This window comes from Herpailurus yagouaroundi, unplaced genomic scaffold (genome assembly GCF_014898765.1).
Source record: "Herpailurus yagouaroundi ecotype Mexico unplaced genomic scaffold, PumYag 184, whole genome shotgun sequence".
NCBI lineage: Eukaryota > Metazoa > Chordata > Mammalia > Carnivora > Felidae > Herpailurus > Herpailurus yagouaroundi.
The window spans coordinates 11,168,784-11,189,850 of NW_024412415.1; the positions used below are offsets into that span (position 1 = coordinate 11,168,784).

General features: G+C 42.9%; 2 protein-coding genes across 2 annotated transcripts in view; both read right to left on the reverse strand.

Annotated features, from left to right (window-relative positions):
• SPG11 (SPG11 vesicle trafficking associated, spatacsin) overlaps window positions 1–7,609 on the reverse strand; it is an 88,478-nt gene extending 80,869 nt beyond the window's left edge. Inside the window, exons 1-4 of the mRNA XM_040492550.1 lie at window positions 7,322–7,609; window positions 4,659–4,843; window positions 3,444–3,668; window positions 1,572–1,770 (exon numbers count right to left, since the gene is read on the reverse strand). Of these exons, the coding sequence (XP_040348484.1) occupies window positions 1,572–1,770; window positions 3,444–3,668; window positions 4,659–4,843; window positions 7,322–7,575 (863 nt within the window). The 5' untranslated portion in view covers window positions 7,576–7,609. The remainder of the gene's footprint in view (window positions 1–1,571; window positions 1,771–3,443; window positions 3,669–4,658; window positions 4,844–7,321) is intronic.
• On the reverse strand, window positions 7,599–18,488 carry PATL2 (PAT1 homolog 2). The gene is made up of 14 exons (XM_040493374.1): window positions 18,296–18,488; window positions 17,569–17,649; window positions 16,504–16,646; window positions 15,915–15,983; window positions 15,541–15,682; window positions 14,143–14,263; window positions 13,946–14,043; window positions 13,680–13,733; window positions 13,445–13,578; window positions 13,142–13,301; window positions 12,519–12,659; window positions 11,352–11,449; window positions 10,369–10,518; window positions 7,599–7,707 (listed from the first exon to the last, which is right to left on the reverse strand). The coding sequence occupies exons 1-14, from the start codon at window positions 18,431–18,433 to the stop codon at window positions 7,599–7,601; spliced, it is 1,638 nt and encodes a 545-aa protein (XP_040349308.1). The 5' UTR covers window positions 18,434–18,488.
• Between the last annotated feature and the right edge of the window lie 2,579 nt (window positions 18,489–21,067).

A 21,067-nucleotide genomic window follows, 5' to 3' on the forward strand; every position in this document is an offset into this window, starting at 1 on the left:
ACAGTGCAGAGCCTGCTTAGGATTCTCTCTCTCCTCTCTCTCTGCCCTCCCCACTTTTGCTCTCTCTCTAAATAAATAAATCAACTTAAAACAAAAACAAAACAAAAAACATCCACAGGAATGTTCCCTATACTCAAGGATCACAGTGGCTGAGTAGGCTTTCCCCCCTCTTCATCTATCAAATTATTTTCCAAGGTAGATTAGAACGTAATTCTACATACCAGGGTATGTTTTAGTCAGTGAAAATGGCCTACTGTAAACAAGCATATGATCTGAGAAAGTGCAAATCATCTTTGTTCAAAGATTTTTTTTCTTTTTTAAGGTCAAGGCCATTTAAAACAAAAGAAAAAAAACACAGTAGGAAGAGGTTCAGTAGGTATGTGAAAATGAATTTATCCTTTCTTGTGATCCAAACGATAGGCAATAAAACCCATCAAAGTGCCTTCCCAATTACTCAAGGATTTGTTTATCTCATTCATATTAAGTTAGGACCAAAAATCCTAATGGTTTTGAATGGCCCTGAAGGCCACAAGTCATAAATACGGACTAGCCTACTTTTAGGTAAGTTGCAATGTACAGGTTGGGGCATTTACATATGCCTCTCACATCATACCTCTCTCAAACATTACAAAATCAGAAGCAACTTAAATATCTAAATCTAAAAGTAACACAAATAAGCCTTCAATTTTTACTAATATATTTAGACAGTAACTGGGGTGGGTCCTTCAAGGGAAACAGCTGAGGAAGTACTTAGCTGGAGAAAGCTACCTTAATATATATTATCAAAGTTCTTTAAGAGAAAAGTAATCCCCAAGGCTCCTGGAACCTAAGCCACATAAGAAGCAATTCTGAAACAGGGTAAATCCCATTTTTCTTCTACTTTAATGTAGGGCAAGGAATAAATAATGTGTAATAGTCAACTGTGCTATACTATACATTATGTACTTATTTTTAAAACAGTGCTTGATTACTTTGTAACTTACATAAGCTATATGTAAAACATATACAAATCAAAATCTTGATATAAAGGTAGCCAATGATCATTTGCACAATTTTACAGTAACAACCTATGTAGTTGCTAGAACATGAACTAGCTGAATAGAGAAATTAAACTGGTTTTTAAAAAAACTAACAAGGGGCACCTGGGTGGCTCAGTCAGTTAAGTGTCCAACTCTTGATTTCCGCTCAGGTCATGATCTCACTCTCCTGAGATCAAGCCCTGAATCAGACTCCACCCTAAACATGGAGCCTGCTTGAGATTCTCTGCCCCTCCCCCACTTGCTCTCTTAGGGAAAAAAAAAAAAAAGCTAGCAAGTACATTTTTTAAATTAAACGTTTTTATTTTATTTTAAAGAGAGAAAGCGTGAGTAGGGGAGAGGGACAGAGGGAGAGAGAGAGAACCTCAAGCAGGCTCTAAGCTCAGCATGGATCCCACGACCCTAGGATAGTGATCCAAGTAGAAATCAAGAGTCCAATGCTCAACTAAGTCACCCAGCTGCCCCCTAACAAATACTTTTTAACCTCTTAAGGCTTTATTTACCTCAACTTAGAGACAGCAGTAATTTACATACCTGAAATACAAATTTAAGTTAAGAGCAATTGCAGAGTTGGAAGAGCTGATAATCACAACATCTAGGTCCTGAGACACTTTCAGCGAAGTAAACGAAGAAATCTTGGCTGGCTCCTGTTGCTGCTCATCACACATATCTTCTTGGTGAAGTGCTAAATCCACATGAGCTACATGTCTACCATCCACAGTGTCAAAAATGTCTTTGAGTTAGAGTTAAAGAAAATGCCAGTCTTAAGTATGCCCCAACACTTAAAATACAGGATGGGATGGAGCTTATAGACTTCATCGCTGCAACCTTATGGGTATAGTAACAAAAGGAAAAGTGGACACTTGAGGCAGCCCTCATCACAGTAACCAGCTGAATGTGAAGTTGGTGGCCCAATAAACAACCTGATACAGAGTTCATTCAGCAATACTTGCTGAAAATCCACTCTGTGACAGGCTCTGATACACTGCTAATATTTCCCACTATTGTTCTACAACAGTGCTTTCCAAGAGAAATGGAATGTGAGCCATATTTGTCATTGCAAATTTTCTAGTAGCCCTATTAAATAAGTAAAAAGAAACCAGTGAAATTAATGTTAGTAATACATTTTATTTAGCCTAATATATCCAAAATATTACCATCTCAACAGGTAATTTACATAAAAAATTGGGATATTTTACACCTTTTCATATAAGTGTTCAAAATCTGGTATTTTACACTTACAGGAAACCACAGTTTAGACACTAAATTTCCATTGGAAATACCTGATCTATATTTAAACTTCCCAAAATTCACATTTGAGAACTTAGATATACTTAAAAGTTCTCCAATAATTGAATCAAGTATGAGCTTTCAAATTTAAAATAATTAAGTAAAATTAGGAATTCAGTTTCTCAATCACACTAGCCAATTTCAAGTGCACAACAGCCATATAAGCCTAGTGCCTAACATGCTGGACAGCACCATTCTATAACCCGGCAACAAAGATGAAGTTAATGCAACACTTTGACATTTTTACAAAAGAAAATTTAATAAAGGCTATTTTATATCTAAAATAGACAAACCATCCCTTTAATTCAGAAATAAAAGTTCCAAAATCATATAAGGGGTCATTTTTCAAGTCTTCAAAACAATTTTGCTGATGATCTGATCTACAGATCTGCTGGAAACAAAAACTGTAATGTTTCCAAAACCAAATTAAAAGTAGTTAAGCAAACCATATGATTCACTAATATGATGGAATCATCATATAAGGAGATTATATTCATATATGAAAATGTATGCATCACATCATAAGCAGCCCTCTAAATCCTTTCTGGAACAAGCACATAGTAGATATTTAATAAGCATGTTTTGAATAAATGGGTAATATAGAGCATATATAATTTAAAAAGAACACAAGTTGTGGGGCGCCTGGGTGGCGCAGTCGGTTTAAGCGTCCGACTTCAGCCAGGTCACAATCTCGCGGTCCATGAGTTCGAGCCCCGCGTCAGGCTCTGGGCTGATGGCTCAGAGCCTGGAGCCTGTTTCCGATTCTGTGTCTCCCTCTCTCTCTGCCCCTCCCCCATTCATGCTCTGTCTCTCTCTGTCCCAAAAATAAATAAAAAAAACGTTGAAAAAAAAATTTAAAATAAAAAAAAATAAAAAGAACACAAGTTGTAATATTATGACTATGGAAAAAAATGTATGTACTAAAAAATACTTGAATGGAATACAAAACAATATAGTTGAGTATTTCAAGTTCATAAAGATCTTTTTCCCTGAATTATACTGAAAATCTAACAATTCTACTTATATACCAGTCCCTAAAACTAAAAACCTAAAAAAGGCTCATCCTTTAAGGCATTCTCCTCCCCTGCACATCCACATCTTTACTGCCAAGGATACAGATCCAGCCTAAACTACTCAAAACAAAGAGAATTCCTCTGCAGAGCTGCGTGTCAATAATCCTGTCCACTGCCTGTGCAGGCAAGGGTAATGTAAAACAGCTGCATACTCCAACCTCAGCATCTCTTTCAGGAAATATAAGGTGTACGATGATACATTTGTTGATGAGCAATAGTGAAGTGTTATCATGAAATGACAGAATTCTCAAAGACAATATGGAAATACCTAGGAAACAAAAGCATAGTATTTCAAACTCACTGGTCACAATTTTACAGTTGGCAATTTTGATCTTGTAAACATATCATAAACAGATCAAGTGAAGAAGAAATAGCACTTAGTCCGACTCTAGACAGTTATTGCCCATACCCACCTAATCAAGTGGTCACTGGTAGGTAGGTAGGGGGATGAATAAAGGTAGCCTACAATATCTCTGTTCCTTCTGTTTATGGTCCAAGTCTGATAGTACACAAGAAGATTAAAGAAAACAAAAACAAAAAAAACCCTACTTATCCTGGGAACCTCACAAGAACAATCACAGATTTTTTTTTTTTTTTTAACAAGATGGGGGAGCACCTGTCTGGCTCAGCTACTAGAGCATGTGACTCTTCCATTGTGAGTTCGAGCCCCACGTTGGGTGTAGAGATTACTTAAAAATAAAAAAATCTAAAAAAGAAAAAGAAGGAACCTTAAAATCAAGTGTGTCGAGTATGCTACTGCTTAAATATAAAGCCTGAATGCTTCATTTCTGCTCTCTGCAGCCTTCAGGATGAAATAAAGTAAACAGCTGGGTAACCAGTCTCGATCAGCACTATCCAATAGAAATATATCAGTCACAAATGCGAACTGCACAAGGAATTTTAAATTTTCTAGTTGCACCAAAAAAAAAAAAAAGAATCAGGTGAAATTAATTTTTATATATTACTTACCCCATAATATCCAAAATAGCATTTCAACGTGTAATGAATACAAAAAACTATGAATGAGATATTTTACTTTCTGATCCTAAGCCTGCAAAACCTGGAACGTATTTAACACTTAGAGGACATCTTAATTCACATTAACCACACTTCAAATGCTCAAAAGCCTCATGTGGGTAGTGGCTACTGTACTTAACAAGGCAAATCTCCCTCCCTGATTTCATCTCTATAAGAAGTTTTCCTGGAATATATAAGATTTCACAGTGATGTCACAGACTGACCACCTGTAAATACTTACTGATATTTTGATCTTCAATGAGCTTTTGCAATGTCTCCTCACTACAGCTATACAAAATGGTTGCATCGCATCTTCCATCTTTCAAATTAAATTCATAGATAAACAGTTCATAATTCTCACTAAGAGCAAGCAGTTTGGGCTTGTCTGTTGGTGAGCTGCTCTTATGAGACTCGTCCCATACAAAGCTAAGGAAAAAGCATAGATTATTATATTCTATTATCCACAGTAATATTTACCCACAATGGTGAGGGTAGAAGGGCAGAATGAGTCAAGAACAATTCTTTAATTCATGGAGTAGTAGCATTAGTCCTATACTGGCTTTAAAGGGAATGTAAATTGCTCTGGGACTTTGCCCCTCTTCTACCTGAGCCCCCTTGAGGCTAACAATATAGGAGTGACTGGTGAAAGGGGACATGGAGCAATAAATGATGAATTATCTTCCTAAATCCTGTCTGATGAAATGTTTAAAGGAACAGTCACAAGGATAAGTTTCAGCAACCAAATATGTATATTTTTTATAAGAGGTGATGCTCAAACTTAAAGTAGGTTTTGCTAACTTAAATGTTTTCGATGACTTAAAAAGTGACTGTTAGTATTTATAGACTATGAAGACTCGAAGACGGTATATTATAGAATAGCCCTGACAAAGAGAACTTTCCATTCTGTTGGTCAGAACTATTCTATATATCTGCACTGTCCAATACAGTAGCTAACAGACACATGTGACTACTGAACAGTTGAAATGTGAATAGTGCAACTGAGGAAATATTTAAAATTCACTAAGTCACATGTAGCTAATGGCTACCATGCTAGACAGCACAGTTACAGAAGTTTTACAGCAGTGTAATGATGGAAAGAGAATAATGAATGATGTGACAGCTTCAAACTAAATTAAAAAAATAAAAGGACCCAATTGTGAAAACAATGGAATGGCAGGAGGCTACCATGCTGATAAAGCTTTATCGTTCAAAAAAATCTTTTTTATATACAGTAGTTAAATTTTATTTCTTAAAAAAAAAATCAGATGATTTTTTTGTCCTTATTAAAGAAAAATATTGACACATTTTATATTTCTATCTTTATACCTGGACTGATGATTTCTCAGGAACACTCAATTCCTGACCGTTTACACTGAAAATATGGAAAACAATAGGAATGGTCAAATATAAAAAATATTAAATTAAGGTATATTTAAAAGGAAGAATACAGTAACACCATTAACATCAGTAGCATATGGACTATACTGTCACATGAAAAGACAGGAAATGTTAAATAAAAATAACTATAGAATGTACAGTGATTTCAACATATAAAAAAGGCCATATACACTTTGAGATAAGTAAGCCCTGAATACTATAGATTTATCCTTATTTTTTACCATATGAAGTACTTGAATTAAAATTCAATTCAAATAAAAAATAAATCCCTCTTAATCCTTCTTCCTTCTAGTAATTTCATGCAGTTTACAAACGCCTTCATTTCATGTGTACATGCCTTATCTTCTGTTAAGTCTCAAACACCTAAAGAGTTCTGCTTTTCTCTCATTCCTTTCTTTAGGGGACTGTGACCATAGGTACTTAAAGCAGTTGAATAAACTAACTTCCGTTATGGAGAGATTGTTCTTCCTATCAGCTAGAAATCAGGAGTAAAAAATACAAATACCAAACCGAGTAAACCAGTTGCTTATTTAACAAACACATCTCTACTGTCAGGCACTGTTACAGAACCTGGAGATTCCAAGACAAGACACCTCTTGACTACATTAAGTTTTAAAGAGGAGATCGTTTCCAAAACGTTTTGTTATTAAAAAGAGCCCAGGAGTGCCTGGCTGGTTCAGTCAGAAAACATACGATTTTTGACCTTGGGTTGTGAGTTCCAGCCCTATGCTGAGTGTAGAGATCACATAAATAAAACTTAAGGGTAAAAAAATAAAAAAAAAAAAAAAAAAAGCCCAAAGACTCAGAGGACACTCTCAAACTTAATGACATAAACTCTAACTCCTGTCCGGAGAGTTACACAAGTGGAAAGTTAGTACAGGATTATAACTAGGTGTTTTGTTTTGTTTGTTTTTTTCGGTCTTCCCAAATCACGCAACCTTTGCTATTTTGTTCAACTTCTGGGGCACTGCTCCTATATAACAGTAAGCGTGTAATAAATATTTGTTAAACAATAAATGAGTGGGCAAACGAGGCTCTATCCTTGAAGAAGGGAGGCAGGCGGGGGGGAAGGGTCCGTGTGTGAAGGAAGTCGCTGTTTCGTGCACAAGAAAAAGGTATCAAGATGATTCAAATTAGAGATTGTCCCCAACTGGTATCTTTAAGGGATTTAACTGAAAGAAAATGGGCACGGTACACAGCACAGTAACGATTAATCAACCTATGCTGAATTTATCAGCGCCCGAGCTGGGACCCACTCCAGGTTCCCTGCGGCCAGCAAAGGAGCTGAATACCTTCTCTGTTCCCACCCCCTATCACTCCCCTCACAAGGGAAGGGAGGGTGGGGCTGCAAAGCGAGAAAAAGGTTCTAAGAGGGCACCTAGATCACCTCTCAGGTGTTTATCACTCCTCTCCCGGCTACCCTCACACCCGGAGGGGAGTACTGGGGCCAGCCGAACTAAGGCTCCGGACTCCTCCCACACTGCCCAGCCTTCCCGCAGCACTTACTGCCGAAAGGGACCATTGAGGCAGCAGGCACCCCCACTCCGGCCGCTCGGCGCCAAGGAAAGCACTTGCAGGCTGCCTGCAGCTGTTAGGCTCCCCAGAACCTCCTGCTCTCTGTGCAACTGTGCCCGAGATCCCAGCCGCCGTGTTGCCTCCGCTGGGACTGGCACCAACAACATAGGTAGAACCCGCTCCATGGTTTTAGAGCTGCAACTGCCCCAGCTGGCAGCCCTGCCGGCTGCTTCTTCTGCAGCCATTTTGGTCCGGCCATTTCTTCCGGTCACCTGAGCCGATCTGCGTCCTGGGCATGCGCAGTGTAGCCGCCTCGCTCGCTGTCTCGTGACTCCGGCATAGACAGCTGAGCTGTCTCGGCTGATTGCATTTCTCGCCTATGGAGGCCGGCACCAACCTGTCCCACAAAACTGCATCTGCCTTTTCCTCAAGCCTGTTTGCTTAACTACCCTGAAAGAATTAAGGACCACATTTAGCGGCTTAAGGCAGGCTGCAGCAACTTTACTCGCTCTGGGGCATTACCCTCTGTATTTTTACTCTAAATGCTTTCCATCTGTTGGAACCCGGTTTCTGCCTCTCTCTGCCTCTCTCTCTCTCCTTTGCTTTTACTATCCTACTGTTATTTTCGCTTACAGGACCTGGGTGGTATCACGTCTTTGGTAATGTGGACTGCTCTCTTGTTGGGAGTTGACCTGAATGTTGAAGTCAAATAATATCCATTGTAAAGGGCAAAGAAATAGGGTAGTAAAGGTGGGGTGGTGGTAGAGTTTCATGTATCATTACTAGTCTTTTATCAGGGAAGTATGATGAAAGATCTTCAGAGCTGGAGCAGAACAGAGAGGGTGAAGAAGAGGTGTGTAATAGGAATTTGGGAAGGTCTAATAAACATCACTATTTTAACACATTCACACACAGGTAACCAAAGGCCAACTCCTCCGTTTGTGCTTTGATTCACATCCTTCTCACATCCTTCTTGTTCTAAGACTTTGAGTGTGTAAAATTTTTTCTTCTGCATTGCTTTCTCCCCCTTTATTGGGGTGTTTGATATTATATCAAGTCCACATGATATTCTTAAAAGAAATCCTCCCTTAAGGTACACAGACCACTACCTGCTGTCGTTTTTATATCCCCTTAAGAAAATTCTTAGTTGACTCTTCTTAACCATCCTCCCCCCAAGCCCTATTTTCCTTGTTTTTTCCCTCCACTTCAGTATGGGGCACCCACCATTCACTTTACTTGAAGTCATCCAAGTAACCACGGTTATCAAGCCTATCAACCCCCACTGTTACCAAGCCTATCAGCAATGTCTGCCAACTCTTACTTCCAAGACCTACTCCAAATTTCTTCTCTGCTTTCTCTGCCCCTGCTCTTCAAGTTTTGCTTGAACTGATGGAAGAAACCTCTTAACATTTTTCTCTGCTTTCTCCCTTCTTCCTCTAACAATAAGCAGGCCAGAGTGACCTAAAAATGAAGTCACATCACTTTCCAGTTTAAAATTTGGACTTCCCATTAGTTAAAATTCCAATATTTAAGTCATGGCTTATAAATCTATACCTTGCCTAACCTCTCTCCAACCTCATCACCCTCCCACCTTCTCTGTGTACTTTAGCCATACTTTTCCTTCTTTTTCTGAAACACATTAAATTAATTCTCACTTGGCAGCTTTGTGCTCAGTAGTTCCTCTGTGTGGAATACTTTCCCTTCTACTTAATTGTAACCACTGTTGACAGTCCTTCCTGGACCATTACACTGCAGTCACTCCTAACACACCAAGGTATTGATCACAACTTGATGTTTTGCATCAGCCCCTGACTAACCAGAATGTAACCTTCAGTAGAGCAGGGAGTTTTCACTGCTGTTACTCTACCACCTAAAATGTGCCTGGTTCAAAAAAGGGATTCCAGTGATTAATTTAACTTGACAAACAAGGTCATGTATTCATCAACAAACATTTCATACCCCAAGGGAGATATTTATAGCCAATCCTATTAGCTTCAAGAGGGCTACTTTCTCTTTATACAAAATGGCAGTAGTGGGGGCACCTGTTTGGCTCAGTCAGGTAAGTGTCATGACTCTTGATTTCAGCTCAGGTCATGACCTCACACTTTGAGTTCTAACCCCACATCAGGCTCCCCACTGGAGCCTGCTTGGGATTCTTTCCCTCTCTCTTTCTCTGCTCCTTCCCTCTTTTCTCTCAAAGTAAATAAATACACCAGGAAAAAAAAAAATGGAAACAGTAAAGAAATTTCCAGGTCATACTTTTGTTAGACATAACAAGACCTTGTCCCTTTTATTAAGGACTTTCTTAGGGCATTCACAAGTTGCATCTCCTAACTTATAACAAGTTTGAACACATTATTCTTTTAGCTCTTTAATTATACCTTATCATGCCATGCCATTTTAGGCATATCACACAGGTTTTTAATGCAAGCATCAAAAAATGTTTTGGTTGGGGTCCTTCAATGTATCAAGGCATAAGAAATGTCCTTGGACTCTCTGGATCTCTGAAGACATAGCTCATATAGCCAGTGTCTGATGATTAAACTTTTCCTACATGTACATGTTCCAGCACAACTGGATCAGTAGATCCAAGCAAGCCTACAAAGAGAACAGATGTTAACTGTAAACAATTATATTTTCTAAAATATTTGTGTGATTTGATTAGTATCTGACTCCTTCCAGCAGATGGTAAATTCTGAGGACACAAGTGACCTTTCATGTTGTTCATACTTTTATCTTAGAGTAGTTGTCCCTCAAATATTTCTTCAATTAACCATTCAGCTTCTATTCATCCTTGCCCTTAAGTAGTTTAGGGTAAGTGAGGAAAGCCATCTGGGAATAAATAAAAAAGTCTGACTGAAGAAATAGGCCTCACAGCCCTAATATGGACCAACTGGTTACTCAGTAAATGCTGGTATCTGGAACAACTTCTAAAAACAAGGTATCCTTCATATTCTTAGCTTAAAACAAGAACTAAGTGACAGAAACTAGACTGGGCTTGAACAAGGGGCTAGGACCTTGTTTCTGCCATCACTTACTCCATCCTCTCCCCTAGCTGCTGTACCAATTGTTTGTCCACATGGTGACAAAACAGAGGAAGAAGGTTGCTGGGGAAGGCTAAGGGTTCTGCCAGAGAGGCTGTCGGCATATGGGCGATCTCCCAGGCAATCAGAACCACCATGTCTGTCCTGGAGGGCAGAAAAGACAGAAAATCTCAGAGTCTTTGTATTTATGTAGTAAACAGAACTCAAGGCCAAGGTTCCTAGTTATTTTTCCACCACCACTATCAGCCTTTGTGCTTGTAGCAATTAAGGGAACATTTGCAGAGTTTCTATGTGCCAAACAATGCTTAGTGCTTTACATATGCTCCTTCTTATATTAAGAACTCTGAAGTTCCTTGCTTCAGATTCTCAGTCGCTCTGCCCCTCCCCTGCTCATGCTCATGCGTGAGCAATATAAATATTAAAAAAAAAAAAGAAAAAACAAAAAAAAGGAGCACCTGGGTGGCTCAGTTGGTTAAGTGTCCCACTTCAGCTCAGGTCATGATCTCACTGGTTATGAGTTTGAGCCCCACGTGGCCTGACAGCTCAGATCCCGGAGCCTGCTTCAGATTCTTTGTCTCCCTCTCTGCCCCACCCCCACCCATATTCTGCTTCTCTCAAGTATATAAACATTGAAAAAAGGTGGCGGCGGTCGGGGGGGGGGGGGTGTGTCTGGGGGACACGGGGAAAAGTGGCTGCTTCCAGCAGGGGTCTTGCCGCACGGTTTGGGGCTTTGAGCCCTGCGTCAGGCTCTGTGTTGACAGCCTGGAGCCTGCTTCAGATTCTGTGTACCCCCCACCCCCCCACCCACTCCCTGCCCCTCACATGCTCATGCTCTGTCTCTGTCTTTATACAACTTCCCTTCTCTATACAACTTCCTTCCCAATACTAGAATATACCACTCAAGAAATAGCTCATCTGACTCAGCCTATACATCCCAGGGGTACTGACATAGTATTTACAAGGCCCTAAGATCTTACCAAGCTGAATTATCACTATTGGACTCCTTAAGAGAAGACTCCAGGGATACCAGCTGCTCCCCATGACTCAGCAGGGCATAGAGCAAAGAAATTCCAAACTGCAAGTGATAGAATATCCAAGGTAAGAGGAGTTCACCATAGGCAAGCAGTGCTTTCCTGGCTCTGCCACGTTCCCAATTAAAAGGGAAGGTTCACATGTAAAAATAGAGTACAACACTTGTAAAGTGGTCAGGTTTTACAATGGCTGGCCAAAGAACTCTCAGACCTTTAGAAGGAAATCTCTGCTTTCAAGTTTCCAGAAGATCCTTGTGGAGAGTTGATTAAATGCACACTTGTGGGTTCTACTCTCAGGAGTCAGAGTCTATACATCAGGAATAGACCCAGGAATCTGATGCAGGTAGTTTGTGGACCCCACTGAATGAAACATTACTTTAGGCAAAGATCTTCAGAGAGGGGTTCACAAGATATACCATTGGGGTAATTAGAAGGTATCAGAACTTTCACATCTAGAGTCTTCACTTAAGTTTTTCTATCTTTCTATTTACATAATAAAGGTATATACTTAGTATAGTTTCACATGTGTAGGATCCATAGACAAGCACATGGGGGACAGGATTCAGAGCTTTTTACTAAAAGAGATAATAAAGTTTGGTGACGGGGCGCCTGGGTGTCTCAGTCGGTTAAGCGTCCAACTTCAGCTCAGGTCATGATCTGGCAGTCCATGAGTTCGAGCCCCGCGTTGGGCCCTGTGCTGACAGCTCAGAGCCTGGAGCCTGCTTCGGATTCTGTGTCTCCCTCTCTCTCTGCCCCTCCCCCCGCTTATGCTCTGTCTCACTCTCAAAAATGTATAAATGTAAAAAAAAAATTAAAGACAAAAACAAAAAAAGTTTGGTGACCTCTGCTCTAGAGGTCCACCTCAGCACCATCAGGGAGCTTGTTAGAAAAACAAATACATGGGCCACACTCCAAGTCTACTAAATGAGACTCTCTAAGGGTGCAGACCAAGGAACCGGTGTTCTGTGAGTTTTTCAGGTGATCCTAGTGCTTACTAAATATGGAGGAGCACTGCAGCAAAGATGCAAAGTTAGCACTCCCTTGCTTATTCCTTGCCTGTGATAGCACCTGAAAGCCATCTGTGGCAAGAGAAAAGCCTCCACCCTGTGTTACCTGGTTCTGAAGGATCACAGTGACTGGTCGCTCTGAGGAGCCAGGCGGAAACAGCATTAGCCCCTGAAGTCCTTGGAGGAGTTCATGGAAGGTCAAGTAACTGATACATTTGCCCAGAGGTTTGAATAACATTTGTAGGGCCTGCAAGAAGGTAAGTGCCTCTCTCAGATTTCACTACAACTTCACCTCCTCCTACTTTTCCTCTACCCCCTTTTCTTGCTGACCTGCTTTTGGCACTTTCCTGGTCAGGTTACTTCCCCAGCCTATCATTATTCATGTCTCTCCAATCTGAATACTGGTCCTTCAATACCCACTTATTTAGGATGCCTTCCCTAAGAAAGTTGGACATGGGGCTCGCACTTCTCAGGGAGTCCTTATCTTCTCAAACCTCCACAGCACACTCACACCTGTGCCAACACATGCCTGTATTTTGTTTATTGTACCTAAAGTTCATCAGTTGTTCCTACAGTAGTTTGTTCTGGAACTCACCCACCTGAGGGTGTCAGGTTGACCTCCCCATGCCCAGCACTTTCTTCAGCATCTCTGGGGGTGGGGGACAGAGGATGAAGTGGAAGGATCCCTCACCCATCCACAAAAGTATCCTCTGCTCAGTGCCACAATACCTGATCGGCAACATCCCTTCTGACTAGGAGGGGCAAATGGTGGGTGATAGCTAGAAGAATGCGAACAGCTTGATCCTGGGGCAGGAAAGGGAGCAGCCTTGCCACCAGAGCTTTCCCCTTCCTCACGGAGAGCACCTGCAGGAAGCCATCTGCTGCCTCCCTACATTCGAGAAAGGAGAACATTTTCAGGGCTCTGTATAGAGGGCTCTGGCTACATGCCAGAAACAAGGGGGCAGAAGCAAAGTCAGTGTCTTTGCTCATCTTGCCCTTCCTGGGCTGGAGGTGTGACCCTCCCACACTCACTCCAGATTATTCTGCTCCTGGGTCTTTAAGGCCTGGAAGAGCTTCTCAACCTGGTTGCTCTGCTGTTCGGAGTAGCAGGGCTGTTGAGGCCCATCCTTCTGGCCCTGTTCTAGCTCTAGTAACTGAATGAACATCTGGCAATTTGAGGGTGGGAAAAGAGGAAGAGTTCAATATGAGCAATATTCCATTCTCAAGGGTCAATTAGGAACTCATCCCTAAGGACTTGATAGCTCACCTTCTCAATCCGGGACAACACCTGAAGCCTCTGACTGCTTGCAGCTCCCATCTCCTAGGAGAGAGTCCCAGGCCATCAGCCACACCTCCATAGCAGCAGCCCAGGCCTCAAGCGAGCTACAAATTGAGCCAGAAAGGCTAACACAAAGTCTGACCACACTTCTTTATCACTCTTAGGTCACAATCTGATCTCAAGCATGACAATGCCCCAGTCCTTTCTCCAAAACAGGGGAGACAAAAAGGGTTCTGTAGAGTTAACACTTCTACCTGCTCTTGAGATCCATGGGGTACAGCATCAATAGCTCGACGAGGGCTAAAACATGTTGATACAGCTACCTGGCCCAGGGAACCCTCGATTCGAACCACTGCACAAAAAGGAGTCAAAAAAACACATTCCCTTCCCCTCTCCACCCTCTGTTCATCCGGATGTCTATCCCAACCCACCATGTCAGCCCTGGTCCCACCTGACTCATAAGCCTCCGCCTTCTGAATGTAAGGTGTTACCAGCTTGAGGGATTCAACCTTGGTCCTTCGCCCCAGTAGTTCTTCCTCTGTCTGCTTCTTCTCTAGTTTCTGATAATATTCCTGAGAGTCCATGGAATAGAAAAATGTATCCTCATCTCAACTTAGAATTAAGGTTCTTAAATGCAACCTCTTAATACATCCTTTCCTACAGCATTCATTTCAGAAATGATCTTGGCACTTTAGGCCTTTCCACCGACATCTTGAGTTGGGCATCGTGCCATCTGTATTGGGGTCTCCGTACTAAGGACTTGAGGAGCTAGATACCACCACCAGATCTGATGAAAAGGCAGAGAGCAAGGTGGAAATCCAGGAAGCAAACCTTTCCCAACATCTGCAACCTTCTTTCATTCCTTATTCCCAGTATACACACTGCACACATCTTCCGCCCCCAACCCCTGTTTAGTTTTGTGATTGTACCTGTGCTTTCCCAAATTACAGTTATCTGATGGCATGAAGAACCATGAGGAGCTTGCAGTACAGAGATGGCACTATTGTCAACTGGCCAGTAGCCAATAGCACTCTAGGCCAGTTTTATGCTTCTGAGGAATGGCCCAGCAGCTCTAGTATCTTCTCAAAGAAATCTGTAAAATCCCAAGCTAAATAAAGCCACTGACTGTGAGTCAAACAAGGATTTAAATAAAGTTCTTTCACTTAGAAGCAGTGCCAAAAAGTCAAGAGTATAAAAATATTTTGCTTTCAGTCATCTGGGCAGAAAGAAGAGTTTTTGAAGCATGGTGGAAAGGAAGAAAGAAATTAGTCTAAATAGGAAGGGGTTAAGGGTCGGAAACTTGGTATGGGGCTCATAGAAGTTGACAAGAAAGTGTAACACAGCTTAGACAACATCCAAAATCAGTAGGTAAGACCTGCCTCATAAATAAAAGGGAGATAGGGAACAGAGGGTAAGGAGTGAAAATTTCTGCTGGCATTTATTCAACAAATTGAATCCCACTATTTAGGAGATTCATGTATCATATCTAAAAAAGCACAAAGTAGGTGAAGGTTTATAACAAGACATTTCTAAGATCCACAAAATTGTACAAAGGCAGAAAAGTTCTTATTTCAAGGCTGAGTAGGGGAAATTCTTGGCAAAGGATGAAGACAAAATGTCAATGTTTGGGGAATTGTAAATAATCCCATTTGTCTGAAGTGTAGGAGAATAGAGGATAACGATCTTGGGATGTCAGCTTTAGAAATATGGCCCCTATCCTGTAGGGATGGTCTCTCCCACCTGACTGGACATGGCCTCTAAAAGCTGGAAAAATGACCCAAGAGGGCTGATGGAGTCCAGGTCCATTTGACACCAAGGTCAGAGGCGGAGAAGAGCACCTGGGGCTCACCTGGTAGTAATAGTCATCCAGGCAGGGGTTCTCACTCTGCAGCTGAACCATCTGTACTTTTATCACCCAGTCTTTCTCTTTTCGGGTCATGAGGTTAACATAGGGGTCTGGCTGCTGAGACCAAGGCTTCTTGGCTGGGGGACTTTAAGCCAGAAGGAACATTCCTTTAGACCTTCCCACCCCTGCACAGTGAATGTCCCAAGGAGAGTTAAGCAGGGAGTGGAGCCATCTGGGCAGGATGGAACAGAGTGCATAGGTGGGCAACACTGGGAGAGTGTTATTTGTGTAGGGGCTTTGGAGAGATGCCCAATCACATAGGAATACTCAGCATGCATACGAGCTGCCCTCAACCCCGCTGCCCATCCAGACTTTACCTTGGTGTTCGACTATGTTGCTGCAGCTGCAAGATCCGTTGGTGCTGAGGGTGGAGCTGGGTCAGATGACTAGGAAGACTTAGAAAGAAACTTGGGCTGGGTGAAAGAAAGCACTCAGCTCCCTGCCCTCCCATTCAATTAGCCTCTGGTAACCTCAGTTGGACATCTAAAGCAGCTCCATCTGTTCATGTTCCTCCCCCAAAGTCAGCCACACAAAACACCACAACCCTAGCTCAGCAGGGCTCACTTTCCCCTCCAAGATACATTTTCCTGCAATTTGGCTGCGGGAAATCTTGACACAAGAGAAAACGACTTGGCCTGGTTGTTGGGAGTTCTGTCCTAACTTGAGTTCTGCCATGGCAGCTAACCTCAAGTAAGTTTTTAGTCCTTCTGGGCCTCGATTTCCTCATCTGTGAGGGGAAAATGACTGGACCCTACCACACACTTCTCTTACTAAGTTTCTGTAGGTGTTTTTCTGTGGCAGTTGGTGGAGTGGCTCCACCCCTCCTCAAACCACTACTTTCTGAACCTCTGGAGAAGAGTTCAGCCTGTGGTAGACACTGGGATGCCCAGCTCACTAAGCCAGTACCTGAAACTAGGGGGCCATGAGGTTGGTGGGCTGCAGAAGAGAGTTAGGTCTGGTAGGAGAAGTCGAGGTCCAAAGTGTCGTGCTGGAGAGCTGGCACTGGAAAAGGTAGTCCGGAAAGGAACAGGAGAGAGGTAGTCCAGCGTCTGAGAGAGGAATTTGGAGGTCTGGGAAAAGGGCATCTTCAGCAACAAATGCTGCTCTTGCTGCCACATGCCTTTCCCAACTTTATATTGTCACCTGCCTTTTCTCCCATAAGAACCTCACCCAACAGAGTTGGTCACCTCCTAGGGAGCAGCTCCTTAGTCCCTGATAGTGTGGGGGCATACACTTTTCCTGTCTGGTGAGTCATCACTGGTCTCGGTCTCTCCTCTCTGTGATGGTCTTCCCTCAGACTCTTGTACCTTCAGCTACTGGGGCAATGCTTCTTTGCCTCTTTTTGGACTCCTCCTCCCAAGAGCTGCAATTGTCTTCTTATTCTCCCTGTAGGCTTTCCTGCAATTCCTCTACCCCATGCCATGTTCTCATTACACAGTTAACCTAAGGGCAGGTGCTCTTTCCAGCCCTAAGCTCAATGCTGCTCATCTGCTGAAACATTGGGAGGTGAAAGGATGGCTCTAGTTTGTCTTTTTTACTTGGATGGCCAGTTGTCCCCTGACCACCTCTACCACTTAACAACCTTCCCTAGGGGCGCCTGGGTGGCGCAGTCGGTTGAGCGTCCGACTTCAGCCAGGTCACGATCTCGCAGTCCGTGAGTTCGAGCCCTGCGTCAGGCTCTGGGCTGATGGCTCGGAGCCTGGAGCCTGTTTCCGATTCTGTGTCTCCCTCTCTCTCTGCCCCTCCCCCGTTCATGCTCTGTCTCTCTCTGTCCCAAAAATAAATGAACGTTGAAAAAAAAAAATTTAACAACCTTCCCTAGACTATAGGTATCTCCTGCCTCCCATACCTGCACCTCACTTGGGGTGCTCCATTTCCAGAGCAAGGTCAAGAACAGACTAAGGTACACTCCACATGCTCCTTCTCCACACACCATTACTTTCTCACAGGATGGATAATGAAGTGACTCACCTGCCACAGAAAGTGCAAGGAAGCAGGTGACATCCCCAACACACCAGAGGCCTTGATTCCAGGGGAGTTGAGAAGACCTCTCTAGAATGGGAGGAAGACTGAGGCTTGAAAGAGCCATGTGGTCATCAGCATCCACTGGGTTTGGGGTGCGGGAAGGCCAACCACTTCCAATAATCAAGACAGTGGAAGCCTGACCCTTTGTTGTAATCAAAATCAACTGTATCAGGACCTCTCTGCTTCCTTTGAGGGGAGGCAAGACTGGTATCTCAGAAGTGAGTTGAGGGAGAATCTGAGTGATTTCATTTCTGTTTGGGAACCCTGGTCTCTCTCCACTGGTTGTGGGAATCCAGGGGAATAAATACCAGGAATGAACTGCTGAAACATGGGGCCTAGGGTCAAAGAAAACTCACCTTCAGCACCAGGAGCTGGACGAGCACCTATGGGCTATGCACAACCCTTCTAGGACCTGGTTTTTAAGGTGAAGACAGCATCAGAAACTAAGTGGGAAATAGGAAGGAGGAAGGAGAGTGTCTCTACTCAGGTTCAAGCCTAAAATAGAAAATGTTAACCCAGAACTTATCTTAGAAAGGTGTGGAGGTCATGTAGTCATGGCCAAATGATTAAAGCGAGGGACTAGAAAGGAGTGAAGAGAAGGATATTTAGCAACAGTCTGTAAGCCGCAGATGGTTCAGGACAACAGTTACCCCACCCCCTCCTGTCCTGGTACCTGGGTGTTGTGGACAGCATTGAGGACAGCTGGATCCCCGAGATCACTCTCTTCCTCATCCTCCTCTTCCTCCTCCTCCAGGTCTGGGGTTAGATCTGGATCCAAATCCATCTCCTCCTCCTCCTCCTCGTCTTCCATTTGGGAGGCAGATACTGGCTCCTCCTCAGGAGCCAAGGAGCCACAGCTCTTGCTCAGGCCTCGGTTTAAGTGGGGGCCTGAGGAGGGAGTAGATGGGGACTCAGGCATGAAGAGTCTTTTCTAGAGAGGCTGATTCTCAGTAGCACCTCTGTTTACAAGTCACCTCCAGCACCCTCTTCAAACAATGTCTCCCCCTCGTTACCTGCCCCTAACCACTCCCCTAGCACAAATGGAACCTGACAGGTGTCAACCACTTTTGCTTTCCATAGCTCTCCAATTGCCTAAGTACTACCCCAGATTTCTCTACTTGCTCTCCCCCACATAACAGCCCTGAGTGCCTTCTTAACCAATCAAGTTCCAGCTACCAGGACCCACTGCAATTTAAGCCTACTATGCACCAGATACCTTACATGTATGTGTCCTTTTAATGCTGAGCAGTCCTGCAAGGCTGTTATTGATAATTTCACAATGGAGCAGAGGAAAATAGGGCCCAGAAAAGTGACCTCAGTCACCAGTGTGATGTAGCTAGCAAGTCAAAGAGTTTGGAAGTCACTGCCAGTAATTCTGGACACCCAGGCCCATATCCATCCACTGAACCAGACCATCAAGTCTCTGTACCCCAAGGCTTTTCATCCAGATATCACAACCTAATTGTCAATACCTTCAAGACATGTCATCTTGGCAGGCTTGCACACTTCCGCCATGGCTGTTTCCTCTGGTAAGATAACACCATCCGCCTCTGGAAGGTAAACCTGAGACAGGGAAGAAACCCAGAGATACCCTCCTTCTCAGTAAGGATGTCATGGCATCCATCCTCAAAGAGCCATGTTCTCCCCCTAGCAAGGTTGTCAGAGGAGTATTGGCCCAGCATCTTGAAGCAGGACATGGGCTTTCAGACTGTTTTAAAGCCCCATGCTGTGCCCTCACCAGTCCAGCTGCAGGGAGCAAAGGGTCAGAAATGAGGGACAGAGTTTGGAATTGGAGAAGCACTTCCACACAAATACACACTTGGCCTGGAGGCCTCACAGCTGCCTTGTTGTTGACACCCACCACTGGACTGTTGCTGTTCTTTCCACTTAGTTTAGCCATGGCAGCCTGGGCCTGGCTTGCTTGCTGCCCTGGCTTTAAGAGTCCCAGCCCCTCCTTTGCTGCCCCCTTAAAGGGCCAGCATCTCCCCAACCACTGCACCTTGATAGAAGTATGAGAATATAATCTAATAATAGAGAAAACTCTTGAAATGGCAAGAGACATAAATTCCATTTTTAACCACCAAGTTTGTGAGTACAGATTATGGGGATTGATATTTGGGAGTAGGTATTTGTTAAAAGGATTCCTGTTTTCCACACCCTTCATAGGAGCGTTTTGAGGTTATGTTCCCTTCAGTCCCTAGGTTTTGATTCATCAAAATTGGATTGGAAAGCCCTGGGGGGATCCTAGGAGATTTGCCAGGAACCAAGATCTCAACGCTTGGGCAGTGCACTTGTAGATCCTAACAGTGCACCTGATAATGCTTGCCTTTCACTGGGTGTTGTGAGTTAAAATCTGCCACCTAGCTCTAACTGATGAGGGACCCCTGTGAATTTAGAAGCCAGATCTTCAAGGTTAAAACCCATTTGCATGAGTTACCCAGACAATCTTGTATCTTTTTGGCTACTCCAGTGGAAAACAGGTTCAAAAGCTCAGGAGTAATAAGAAAACAAGACAGCAACAAAAATGAGCACATCAGTACAGCTGGTAGGCAAAAACCTAAGACCCACCTGAGCCTCATCTAACACCTGAGTGAGCTGGGTTCTGTGCCCATATCCTGTATTTATTATGTTTTCTAAATTTTAGTTACTTAACATACAGTGCAATATTGATTTCAGGAGTAGAATTCAGTGATTCATCACTTACATACAACACCCAGTGCTCATTACAACAAGTATCCTCCTTAATACCCCTCACACATCTAACCCATCCCCCACCCACCTCGTTCCATCAACCCTCGGTTTGTTCTCTATTATTAAGAGTCTCTTGTTGTTTCCCTTTCTCCTCTCCCCCTCACTCTGTTCATTTGTTTTGTTACTTAAGTTCCACATATGAGTGAAATCACATATTATTTTTCTCTCTCTGATTGACATTTCGCTTAGCATAATGCATTCTAGCTCCATTGACACCATTGCAAATGGCAAGATTTCATTCTTTTTGATGGCTGAGTAATATTCCATTGTGTGTGTGTGTGTGTGTGTATACACCCCATTTTATTTATCCATTCATACATTGATGGACATTTGGGCTCTTTCCATACTTTGGCTATTGTCAATAATGCTGCTATAAACATTGGGGTGCATGTTCCCCTTTGAAACAACACACCTATATCCGTTGGATAAATACCTAGTAGTGCAATTGCTGGGTCACAGAGTAGTTCTGCTTTTAATTTTTTTAGGAACTTCATATTGTTTTCCAGAGTGGCTACACCAGTTTGCATTCTCACCAGCAGTGCAAAAGAGATCCTCTTTCTCTGCATCCTCGCCAAAATCTGTTGTTGCCTGACTTGTTAGCCATTCTGACAGGTGTGAGTTGGTATCTCATTGTGGTTCTGATTTGTATTTCCCAGATGATGAGTGATGTTGAGCATCTTTTCATGTGTCTGTC

Bases quoted from the DNA above. Each gene is read 5' to 3' on its own strand.
- PATL2 (XM_040493374.1), bottom strand. From the start codon at position 18,433: ATGGAAGACGAGGAGGAGGAGGAGGAGATGGATTTGGATCCAGATCTA. The intron at 14,264-15,540 runs GTGAGCCCCAGG...ATGGACTCTCAG, and splicing joins TGGATGACTATTACTACCAG to GAATATTATCAGAAACTAGA. The intron at 7,708-10,368 runs GTAAGTGATGGC...CGGCCTCCATAG, and splicing joins CAGCTAGGGGAGAGGATGGA to GCGAGAAATGCAATCAGCCG.